Genomic DNA, 12672 nt, shown 5'->3' with positions numbered 1-12672 from the left:
CTACAACAAATTGCATGGCTAGATACGCCTGTCATCTGTGCTAAATGGGATATTCATATATTTCTGTCACCTGTTTTCCTCACAAGCCACAGTGCTTGAGAACATTAGCAAGAATCTCTTTACATGAGAAGGGCTATAATGGTGTTCAGTGACCTTTTTATTTCCACTGCTGTTTCCATTTTTCATGTCGCTTGAACCTGCAGAAGTGTCTCTCTTTTTCAGTTGTCCTATTGTGCTTGGACATGTCAACTGTTGCAGCCCCCAAATGTATTCGTTTTCAGCTAAGCACAGCTTACTTGGAGGCAGCTTTAGCAGAAAATAGGCATCCATTGCTGCAGAATGAGTGGAATGTTCCTTAGAAAGGATGCCAGGTGCTAGAGAAGGTACAAGCTGGTGGCATTCAGTGACACACAAGATACAGTCTGGTTCCAGGGAGCTTGACTTCAGTCTTGCGGCCACCCATGAACATCACTAATTCTACCCACTTTGAGCCACTTTGGGGCTACTTTGAGGCTACTTTGAGGCTAAAGTGTCTTGGTCACTTCATCACCCCGCCCTTCTCATTTCCTGAATCTGATGAAACTGAGTTCCACAGAGCAACCGAATCTCATTCCCACACCACTGGAAGAAGAGGCCCTTCAAACCACCTCCACTGTCTTCTTCAGACCTGGACTCCCAGCTAACCCAGAAGCTGTACCAAGGAGAGCTCTCCATGGATCTGCCTTACTACCACGGCCCTCTGACAAAGCAAGAGTGTGAGACTTTGTTGCTCAAGGAAGGAGTGAATGGCAACTTCCTGATAAGAGACAGCGAGTCTGTACCTGGAGCCTTGTGCCTCTGCGTCTCGTGAGTAGCCTTGCCTGCCCCACATTGGAAACTTGTTGGTTGTAGTAATGGCAGCCGCATCTTCAAGGCATTGTCTACCACTCTCCTTGGCAGGCCCAAAGAGCTACACTCTGCCAAGAGAGCAGAGGAGGAGTGTGCCAGCCCACTTCTTCCACCTGCTCCTCTCCCTGGTGTAAACCTCACATGTACAGACTCTGTAGCCATAGAACCTTAATTTTGTAGGAAAGGGACAGGCTTCAGGAAGCATGGCTGGGTGGAGAGACGGTAGAAATGTCATAAAAATTCTCTTTTTCACAGATCTATTTAATTGGCATGGAGAAGGCTAGGATCTTTCATGAAATTTTAGCATAAACAATTACGTATTCTGCTCTGTCCACTTGCAATACATAAATGTCAACATTTTCTGGTGTTAGATTTGTGAAGGGCCCCATCAAATATCATTTATTTTCATCTCTCTTGTGGTCTATCAAAGCAAACAGAAGCATTCACCACTTTATAGGTGAAGAAACAGAGATCTGAATTTCTCACATGACTTCTTGGTACTAAATTGCATTTGATATTTCCAGAAACTGAGTTACATATGAAATTTCAGGACCAAAAATCAGAGCGACTTTGATGAAGGAAAGTGTTTATGCTCAGTTTATAAAGCAATGCTGAACAGTTATCAGTCAAAATCTCTTCGTGTATTTTTTCTTTCTAGAGAACAGTGGACCTTTCATTCTGCCTATTTTAAGATTAAAATCCAAGTGTCTCTTGTTAAAGAAAGAAAGTAAATGACACTTGTTAAAGCATGGGAGACTTTATTCAAGACCATCTTGATGGGCATAGGGACCACTGCAAGGGAGACTTGAGGTGGGGGAGAAGCATGAGGCTTAACCCCAAACAGAGCAAGGGCAAATGGGAATTTATTCCCAAGGAGAGGATAGAAATTACAAAGAGGAAATGTCAGGAGCAAGAGGGGTTGTAGGTAACAGACCCAGATTCCAGCTGAAGGTAGGTCAGAATGCTCAGACAGGTTAGGGCAGGTTATGGAGGAAGAGCCTGCTCAGGTTTCAAAGGGGGTCAGGTAGTGATGCTGAGGGGTTCTTGCCAAACTGACTTAGCAGAATTCTTTGATAAACTAGATTTTATGAGAAAGCTCAGGGATAGGTCTAGGAGAAGGTTCAAACTCTGACTAAAATCTGACTAAGCGAAGAATTAGTGCCATTCTATGAATGCGCTTTCATGTTTCTTAGAGATTGAGAGCTTTGAAGGAAAATGTGATAGTCATTACTAATAGAAATAAAAGAATGTGTTTATTCCCTTAAATAGTTCTGGATGTGATGAGAAAGATATTATTAAGGTGTTATCAATCTACATTTACAAGTGAGATCGAGCATATATATATATATACTATATATATATAGTTTTTTCAACCATTGGTAATTTCTGCTATGATTCAAATGTGATTCATCACACTAGGATTCACACACTGGAAGGTTGAGCCTCAATGTGGTGTTAAGAGGCAGCTCTTTGTGTCAACCAAGGCCACTGTCCTTGGAAGGAACTGACATACTTCTCACAATGAGTCAGTTCTTGTTTGTTGATAGTTATGAAAATAGTCAGTTAAGTCATTCTTCCCAACCCCTGCTCTGGCTTCCTATTTTTCTCTATGTTCTTTTCCTCTCACTTGTGTTCCCCGTGATGCTGTGTGCCATGATGTGATGCAGCCCAGGAGTCCTCGCCAGAGCCAGTGCAATGCTGTTTGGACTCTGTAACTGTGGGCTAACTATGCTTCTTTTCCTTACAAACACAGCTTTATGTACAGATACTATAATGGAAAATGAAGTAATTCAATTCCCCTTTAGAAAACTGCATATTTATATCTTTTCACCCATTTTAAAATATTTTTGATTTCTTCCAAATTATATGTGTGAAGGTAATTTTTTTCCCCAAAACAGATACAGCCATAGAAGAAAAGACCCACATGTGGACTGATTTCACACATTGAGGAGAAAATATACTATGTTTATGTGTAATCTAATCCAAGAAACCCAGGATTATTCCGTGTTAGGAAAATTATTAGATTAGCTACATATAGTTTATTAATTTATTAGTAGTTCAAACTTTACAAACTTCATAATTCATACAGTTGGCTTAAAATGTATGAGATTAAACATCCACCTCTTAATTAAACACAGACACATGCATGCTCGTGCACACATATGCACGTGCTTTACAAACTCCTACATAGCTAGATAATTCCCTAACCAAAGGCCCAATGAAATATTACAAGAATTTCCATTAAAGGGCAGGGATTTAGCTCAGTGGCGTAAGCATCTGCCTGGCAAGCATAAGGCTGCGAGTTCGATTCTTGATACAAAAAAAAAAAGAATTTTCATTCAACGTGATTGAGCCAGTGATACTCAATAACAGCACCACCATGTAACATTTATCAGGAGATCCTGAAAACTGTGATGGGCCAAATGAAGTAAATAGGGGAAGTGTAAAAGTTTTAAAAGAAAGTGCAAAATTATTTGAAAGTAAGCTGATTTTACACTTAAGAAGTCTAAGATTTAAGTAGAAAAAATTTTTACTATAATTTTTAGGAAAATTCAATATGGACATTTGCTTTTAACATTAATTTATAAAATTCAACAGTTTTCCTATACATGTATAATAGCCAACAAAAATATAATAAAACAACTCATTTAAAGCAGAGAAAAATAATGATACACAGGAATAAATGTAATATGAAATATGTAAGACTTGTGTCAAGAAAACTTAAATATCTAGTAGGAAGCCTACCAGGAGACTTGAATAAATGCAAATAGTCTGTTTGAAAGCATATTAGTTCACTTTAGTCTGTAATCCAGTAAGTTTTCAGTAATAAAAACAAAGAATTTTTTAAAAGTTTCTGAAAGGATAGTACGCTTAAATTGGAACACAGAACAAGGAACTTTATAGAATATTCAGAAATGTTTTCTTTAAAAAGAGCCTAGTGCCAGAGATTTAGCTCAGCAGCATGAATGCCTGCCTGGTAAGGGCAAAGCAATGAGTTGGATCCCCAATGCAAAAAAATGCGGGGGGGGGGGCTAGTTCTATCAAATGCTAAAATACATTATAAAACTACAGCTATCACCACAGTAATTAATGCTAGTAATTAATTGCTATAAGATCAATGGGTTAGAACAGAATTCAGATATAAGGCCAAATATATATGAGATTTAGCATGTGATTAAAAAAAGCATTTCAAGCCAATGAAGAAAATAACTTTCATCAAGGTGTTGGGATACTTTCTTTAACTTAGAAAAAATAATCCTATATCACTTTCTTCTTGAATCAAAATTAATTCAAAGAGGTTCTAATATGTAACTTATTTTTTAATGTAACTATGCATTAGAAGAAAGCACAAACTAGTATGTTCACAATTGGAAAGTCCTTTAAAAGAAAACCTAAAAACCACAAGAGATACATAAATATTACAATTGTAAAAAAAAGTTAAAATCACAAAAGATTCATAAGTATTACAATTGTAAAAAAAACTGTTAAAAACAACTTTAAAGGCAATTGATAAACTCACAGAAATGTTAACAAAGTCAACAAAGTTAGAATCAGATAAAGACTTGGCGTAGCTCAGTGATAGAGCACTTGCGTAGCCTGTATGAAGCCCTGTGTTAAATTCCCAGGACCACACACACAGACACAGAGAGAGAGAGAGAGAATAAATAAATTAAGTAAGCAAAGTAAAAAAAAAGTCTCAAAACAATATGAAAAACACTAGCTCTCACTCATAATTTTAAAAATACAAATTATTAGAATAATGTACCAGTTTTCCTATCGTTCCTGTTCAGTACACAAAAACAATTATGAACCTCCTAGAGGGGACCCGAGCTAAGACGTACATGCTCGCCATAAGCTGATGCAGCCTCTTCAACCAGCAATGTGGCCAAAATATGAGACACTAGATATAATGACCGACTCCAAATTTCACTAATAAAAATGTATCCTTCAATTGTGACTGCACAAATAGGCACAAACTGGAGACAGTCTCATTGTCACTAGGAGGATCTCCACACTCTCAGGGAATGTTAGCCAGGCATTAGCAAAACTGGATAAATCCGTCTATAGTATGAGAAAATCTCCACGATCTATTGTGGAAAAAGGCAGTGTCCAAAGTATGATTGCTTTTGTATAAAAATTGTTTATATTCTTATATAATCATCTAAAGTTTCTAAACAATATTTACAATGGGGTAGCGGCTGTGAATGTAGGAGTGAGTTAGAAAAGGGTTGTTGTGTTCATTCCTTTCATTTGATACGTCCTTTTTGCACTGTCTACATCTGCATGTGTTTCTTTGTGATATATGAAAACATAGTGAATCCTTAGTAACTATCAAAATGCTATGCACCTGTGGAAATTCTAAGGGCATTTCAATGGGGAATTTGCACTTTGAGTGGAAGTCCAAAACATGTTAAATAAAGAAAATACAGAAAAATTCTGGAAAAGACAATTTTATAGAGCTGATCAGGGAAGACTTCTTACAAAAGGAGAAAACGGAGTGAGACTGAAGAGCGGATACAATCTGGTTACACGGAAGGGCATCTCAGGGAGGACGGAAGACAGGCACCGAGATTTGCCATCCATATATTTTAAAACCTATGGCTCCTAAAAGGTTCTTTGAAGGTAGCTTGGAAACCAGCTTTTTGCAAAGTAGTCTTAGATGATACCACGAGGTTTTAAAAGAATAATTCTGTAAGGATGGAGAAACACGGATGGTTTCCAAGCAGAGACAAGTGCTGAATTTTAACAATTTCCAACTAACACGGAGAATTACAGAAGCTGAGAGGTGACAGGTGATGGCAGTAGAGACTGTGGTGCCTCTGGATGACAGGTGGTGACAAACAACAATAGAAAAAGTGATATCAAGAAAGGTCCAAAGGGTGAGCTAGAGACAGGATCTCACCATATATAATCTATATGGTAATCAGTTTTGAAAACTGATACCTATTCTCAGCTTTTCCAGGACATATTAGCCCAGTATATGTATTGATTTGAAGCAAAGATCACTAAGACATGCTTAAAAATTATAAATCAAGTGGAAAGGCAATATTAAGTATTTATTGGGCATCTGCACATGACCAGGCCTTACCCTCCTTCTCATTCATGTCAGTGAAAGGCAGATAAAATATCACACATCCTCAGTGCGAGGCTCAGGTCCAGTGGTCCCCTAGTACCTCATCACAGTCTCTTGGGAGGAAAACTTATTATGCAGTAATCTGCATAGTCACTCAAGTTTGGTGGTTGAACAACCATTTGAAGTTTCCCATGTGCCAGGCACTGTGCTGGACACTCAGGTTCTGTCAGGACCCAGTGGGGATAATGATACGGAAGTGTATGTGACGATTGTGATGACTGAGCTGTCATCAAGGCACTGTGGGAACTGAGAGCAGGAGTGATTCATCCATCGTGGGACGCAGAGCTGACACTGGAGCTGGGAGTTGAAGGGTGAATGGAATCTTCATTTACTCATTCAACAAATACACACTGTGCATCTCTTATGTTCCAGGAAAGGTTCTAAGTGTTGGTGAAGCAGTGGCAAATTGTAGATTTGATGTTTCTGCTCTCATGAAATTACAGTCCAGTGAGCACAGTCAATATGATGAAAGTTAAAAAGGAGTCAAATGACAGGGAAGGGCAGAGAAAGGCTATTTGAGGTTGGGAGAAGGAAAGATTCTTTCTGGACGGTCACATAAATCAGTTCATGCTGCCTTCATTATATAACTGCCGTAGTTTCTTTTGTGTAACTATAACAGAATAGCATGGATTGGTTCCTTTATAAAGAAAAGAGGTTTGTTTAGGTAATAGTGCTGGAGATTTAAGCGAATGGTGCTATCGTTGGCCATGGTGAGAGGCCATGGATGGAGGATAGCATTAGAGGGTTGGAAGAATGTACTAGAGAAGTCAAATGGCAGAAAGGAAGTAAGAGAGTGTATACAGCATGCAAACTCACTTTGTAGCAACTCACTGTCATGGTAAACAATCCAGCCCCGTGAGACCTAGCCCATGCGTGCTGGATGACTTCATCTCCGGCGTGGTGCCCCCAATGATCGTTTCCACTTTTAAAATTTCCACCACCTTTGAATATTATTATATTTGAGATGAAGCCTTAACATATGAGCCTCATACAAACCACAGCAGACCTTACGCAGACAAATCTAAAATTACTATTATGACACAAATATCAGCCTGTTTATACCTACACAAAAAGAGCTACCACACAGACATGTTCTACTAACCAAACGATGTGCAAAGCATTATCTTTTTTAGATTTTACAAAGCTCTTTGCCGTAGTTGACATTATCCGCATTTTGTAAGGAAATAAGTGATAGTTTACGACTCCATAACTTGTCTGAGGGCCACCTTGCCAAGATCCCCTGTTTAATCAAAATGCATTCAAGGTGCTACCTCAGAACCACGTGTAAACCAAGTGCAGACCCTGGGGACGTGGCCGTGGACCCCGATGTGCAGAAACTGTCATCTGCTTGCTCCTCGTGAGCAGCCCCTTCTTTGCTGCATTAAAATGCACAGCAACACACCGCCCTCCATGTTTTCATAGACCTAGGATGGAGAAGCTAGAAATAAAGGAAGGAAGGCAGAGAAAAGTAGCCCAACACCGTTTGGCACTGACCAGAACATGGCGTGGTAAACACAGACAGGAAACAGTATTTGATCTTACCACATGATAAAGCCTCTAGAAAGCCTGTGTGCGAAAGGTCATCTGTGTAGTGTGACTTTGTATCAGGAAGTTGGAACTGGGTCTGCTTTTGTGCACAGTACAGTCAACATGGGGGTAGGTGTTAGAAACTGCAAAGGACTTGTGCGTGGGTGTACAGCCATCAGAAGGTTGCAGATGAGACTAGACTCCTAACCTACTGCCAGTTCTTACTGGGAGCCAAACAGCAATGGTTTCCTATTGCTCTGAGTCATAAATAAGTCATTTGGAGTTGTGACTCCAAACTCTCATATTCTGAGACCTTTGGAAAGATTGTTGAGATCAAAAAGAATGTGTTTATGCAGGTATCTTACTCAGCCGGGCCCGGGGCTTGGCCAACTGTCAACAAAAGTCAATCGCGACCTGCATTTAAGGTTGTTAGGCCCAGGTGGGGACAGAATGACCGGAAAGCGCCCCTCCTGTCTGCAGCAAGGCCCCACCACTCCAGCTCTTTCAGTAAACGCGGCGCCCTCTGGGACCGGCTGGACACCGGGGTGGGGCAGAGGTGTCTCCTGCCCCAGCTGACCAGCTGTGCCCCCAGGGTCTATGCAGACCCCCAGTGCACGCTCAGCACCATCCCTGAGTCGCCTCTGTCTCCAGCCTTCCCATGCACAGAATAGGCAGGTGATGTCGCCTCAGGTCACGTACTCGGGGCTTCTGGTCAGCGGGGCCAGTGGCTCCGAGGACTTACGTGGGTCCCGCTTCAGGGACCCAGGCCAGCCAAGCCCGGGTTGCGGAGTGGCCACGTGGGGTCTCTGTGGACCTCCCCCTTGGCCTGGTGCACGCACCCGTACTCCCCACCCCCTGGAATTTCTGCGGGAATCCCGCCTTGGGCCCCTGGCTGCCAGCAAAGCAAGGAGGGGGGCATGGGACCCCTGCAGCTCTGCACAGCACAGTGATTTCTCAGAAAGCCAAGCGCTTGGAAGTGAAGCTTATTTTAGAAAAATCAAATACAGAGTAAAGCAGAGAGATGAAAGCAGAAGTTATTTCACTCTTGCCACTCAGAAATTACCATTTTTTTCTATTTCAGCATATATCTATCCATACTTCTGTCCATGTATATATACATAAGCAAATATACACGTACATAAATGGTTCAGTATACATGATAGCTTGCAACCTGCGTGTTTCAGTATATTATGGGTCTCCTCCCATAGCAAAAAAACTAACATATGTCTAGACCAGTGAGAAGGCCAGAGGTCAAAGTCATAAAACATTCTTTCTCAGCTTGCGCCCCCTTGTGGTGGCACGGGAAAAGGCAGAATAGAGTTGATACCGCAGGGCACAGTTGGTCTCAGTTTCTTAACTGATCTTTCAAAGCTCAGTTAAAAACTGAAGATTTGAACAGCAGCAAGTTTTCCCACTGCACTGACTACAGCACCGAGACCAACTGCTCAGCAAGGCCTCAGAGATCTTGCATAACGCCCCCTCCAAGGCTACACTGCCCTGCGGAAAGTGAACTAATTTAAAAACAAGTGGAGATTTAATGCCAGAGAGTTTAAAATGGTTTTTATAAGCCCTGTATATTTCTCGTCTTAAATGAAGTTGAAGATTTCCTGATTTGGTGGAAGAAGACCAAAGAAACGGGCTCTACTCGATGTCATTCCTACTCTGGGGCCAAGCCATCACCTGTTTATTGAGTACGTGACAACAAATAAAGGAATCATTTTGTCTACCTAATGTTGAAGACCAACCATGAAACCAGAAGAAGTGTACGTGTAAAATTAACTTAAACTGGGTTTATACCTAAAGTGAAAGTAAATTCATCTTTCACTGCCCTAAGTAACCTTATCAAGGTATCACTGACATTAAATAATGTATACAGTGTGTCTGATTTTGACTTGTGCATTACCCATAAGATACCACCATGGCCAAGATAACGAACATTTCAGTCACCTCTAAAATCTCAATTGTATTTGCTTCAAATCCTTTTTTCCCTACTCCCAGCCACCACCAAGAGCTGGCACTATTGATTTGATACATAGTTTCTACAATTTAATATGTGATTTTTTTCATCTAAATTCCTCAACTCAGAATAAATAGTTTGAGATTCACCCCTCTAGCAACTTGTATCAATAGCTCATTTTTTTATTGCTGAGTAGTAGTCATTCTAAGAAATATATCACAGTTTGTTTACTCTGAAGGAGCATTATAACTAATATCGGTGACTAAGTCTTTAAGTGAAAAAATATGCATACTTTTATTTCTCCTGGGTTAAAATGAGTAGAATGATTGAGTCGCTTATCTCGTGTAGTTTTATCTTTTTAGAAACTGTCTAACTTTCCCAAAGTCATTGTACTATTTCACTATTCCCACTTGGCATTATATAAAAGCTCTGATTGCTTCACATCATCACCAGTGTTTGCAGTGGTCAGTCTTTCTAATTTTAGCCATATTAATAAGCGTGCAATGGATCTTACTGTTTTGATTTGCATGTCACTGGTAATGACATAGAGCATTTTTTCGTGTGCTTCTTTGCCATGCATGTAATTTCTCTGATGAAACGTCTCTTCAAATGATTTGCACATTTTAAAATTAGATTATTAAAGGGGCTTCTTTATCCCTAGTTGAATCATTTGGTCTCAAATTTACTTTGTCTGATTTTGCCAGCTTTCATTTTATTATTGTTAATCTTATTTTCCCATCATTGACATTTTAATCTATTCATGTCTTTATATTTATATCAAGTCTCTTATTGGCAGTCTACGGTTGAGTCTTTCTCTTACCCAGTCTCCCTTTAACTGGGACGTTTAGGTCATTTATTTTATTATGATTATTGTTAGGTTTGCTCTTCCCTGTTCTGTTGCCTATTTTTGGATTGATGGAATATTTTATATTTCTAACATTGCTTTTGGGAGTTTGTTAGCTATAGTTCTTTGATGTTTTAGTAGTTTAATATATGAGCTATAATGTTTAACTTATCATTGTTCACATTTGAAAAATCAAATGCCACTTTGCCTACATTGTAAGGATTTTATAACATCCTTTCTCCCATACTCCACCCAGCTTCTTGTGCTATTATTATCATGCATTTTATTTCTATATATTTACTGATCCTGCAACACGTTGTAATTATTTTTGCTTTAAGTAAATAATCATCTTTTTAACTAATTCTGTGTAAAATAAAAATTGTTTTCTTTTTTCCTCATATTTAACATTTCGATGATCTTCATTCCTTTGCATGCACCAGAGTGTCTTAATCAAGTTACTGCTGAAAATTGGGGTGCAATAATGCTTCATTATAGGGAGTGCTCTGCACATCGTAAAATACCTACCGAGGAGCGGTACTCCCTGTTTACCAGCTGCCCTCAGCAACCTTGCCCTTGTGACACAAATTGTCTCTAGAGAACATCAGGTATTTCCTAGGGAGCAAAGTCACTCTTCTTGAGCACCACCTAGTGTAGTTCCAATCGGGGATCATTTCCTTTCTCCCTGAAGCACTTCCTAGGAATATTCCTTAGAGTACATATCTATCAGAATAAATAAATAATCTATCAGAATAAATAAATAAAAGTTTCAGCTTTCGTGTATTTGAAAATGTTGCAGTTTTACCTTCAGTTTTGGAAAGGTCTTCTCTGGACATAGTTTGTGTGTGTGTGTGTGTGTGTGTGTGTGTGTGTGTGTGTATTTGCGGTTTTCTTTCAGAGCTTTAAAGGTTTTGTAAAATTGTCTTCAGACTTGCATTGTTTCTGAGAGCCAGCACTCTTCACTATATATTTGCTGTCCTATTGGCAGCCATCTTTTTTCTTTTGACTACTTTTAAAGATATTCTCTTTTATCATTGGTCATTGGCAATTTGACTACCTAAATGCCATTTTTTTTTTTTTAGTTTCGAATTCATTGAAGTTCTTGGATATGTAGGTTTATAGTTTTCATCACATTCAAAAACATTTTATCCATTATTTCTTTAAATACTAGTTTTTACTACAGAGACTAACTACAGTCATATTTGATTAGTCACAGTTGTCCAGAACCCAGTGGTTCTTTGTTTTGTGTTTTGTTTTGTTTTGTTTTTAGCCTTTTTCTCTCTGGCTTTCATTTTGGATGGTTTATTGATTTGTATTCAGGCTCATTAATTTTTTTAAGGTCAAGTCTACTGCTAATACCATACAGTGTAGTTTTCATTTCATACAACATGGTCTTTTATTTATAAACGTTCCCCTGGCATCTTCCATATTTCTTTTACTTTTCTTATTATAAGTTTGTATTTTTCCTTCTAGATCATTGAACACCTGGAATACTTGTATTAACTCTCCTAATGTCCACTATCATTTTTGAGGTAGATGGTTCCAGAATCCAGCCAGTGGGCACTGCAGAATTTCTTGGTATGTGGAGAGAACCCCACACTTCTGATGTGGAGCTGTTGTGTTGCATAGCAGGAGGGAGTGGGGGAAACAGCCGATGTTTTTCCTCTATCTTCACAGGAAAAAACAGAAATAAAATGTAGTAAGGTCAAAAAACAGAAACACAGCCTTTTAACACAATTTTGTACTCAATCTAAAAAGCAAAGATTTACTCAATCATGTTCTCCTTTTGTTTTGAATGCTTCCATTTAAACAGTAAACTTATGTTCAGTATATTTTTAAAGAAGGAGAAACGTGCAAAAAGAGACAAAATGTACAAAAAGACAATGGGCCCATTGGTGAGATGGATCTTCGTTCATATCTGTAATATTTTCTTTTGACCTATGGGCAATCAAAACATACAATGAATATTTAAATAAAAAGTATCACAGTAAAAGATGTGTTGCCATTAACCACCTTCAAAATATTCAGTTTATTCCCATTCTCTTCAAACATATGTATTCCATCCTTCCTGGCAATGTGTCTTTTACTGTAATAAATTTTATTAAAATTAAACATTCACTGGATTTTTCAATCTCCTCTTGTGTATTTCTTCTTAGATTCATACATCACATGAAGCACTTCATAAAATTTTGTGCCTAGTCTTGGGAGACTGAGGCAGGAAGATTACAAGTTCATGCCAAGCCTGGGTAACATGGCAATTTAATGAGGTTCTGTCTTAAAATAAAATGGGCTGGAGAGGTAGCTTACAGCAAAGGCCCTAGTTTC

The 12672-nt window shown here is 39.0% G+C and overlaps 1 protein-coding gene across 1 annotated transcript in view; it reads left to right on the top strand.

The window, feature by feature from the left end:
* Positions 1-583: 583 nt before the first annotated feature.
* The window catches only part of Sh2d1b (SH2 domain containing 1B), a 32000-nt gene continuing 19911 nt past the window's right edge, over positions 584-12672 (top strand). The window contains exon 1 of the mRNA XM_063253576.1: positions 584-846. Coding sequence (XP_063109646.1) covers positions 713-846 — 134 coding nt within the window. The 5' untranslated portion in view covers positions 584-712. The remainder of the gene's footprint in view (positions 847-12672) is intronic.

This window comes from Cavia porcellus, unplaced genomic scaffold (assembly GCF_034190915.1).
Source record: "Cavia porcellus strain 051 isolate PalLab524CR breed Dunkin Hartley unplaced genomic scaffold, mCavPor4.1 scaffold_7, whole genome shotgun sequence".
Lineage (NCBI taxonomy): Eukaryota > Metazoa > Chordata > Mammalia > Rodentia > Caviidae > Cavia > Cavia porcellus.
This window is presented reverse-complemented; position numbering and strand designations above follow the sequence as displayed.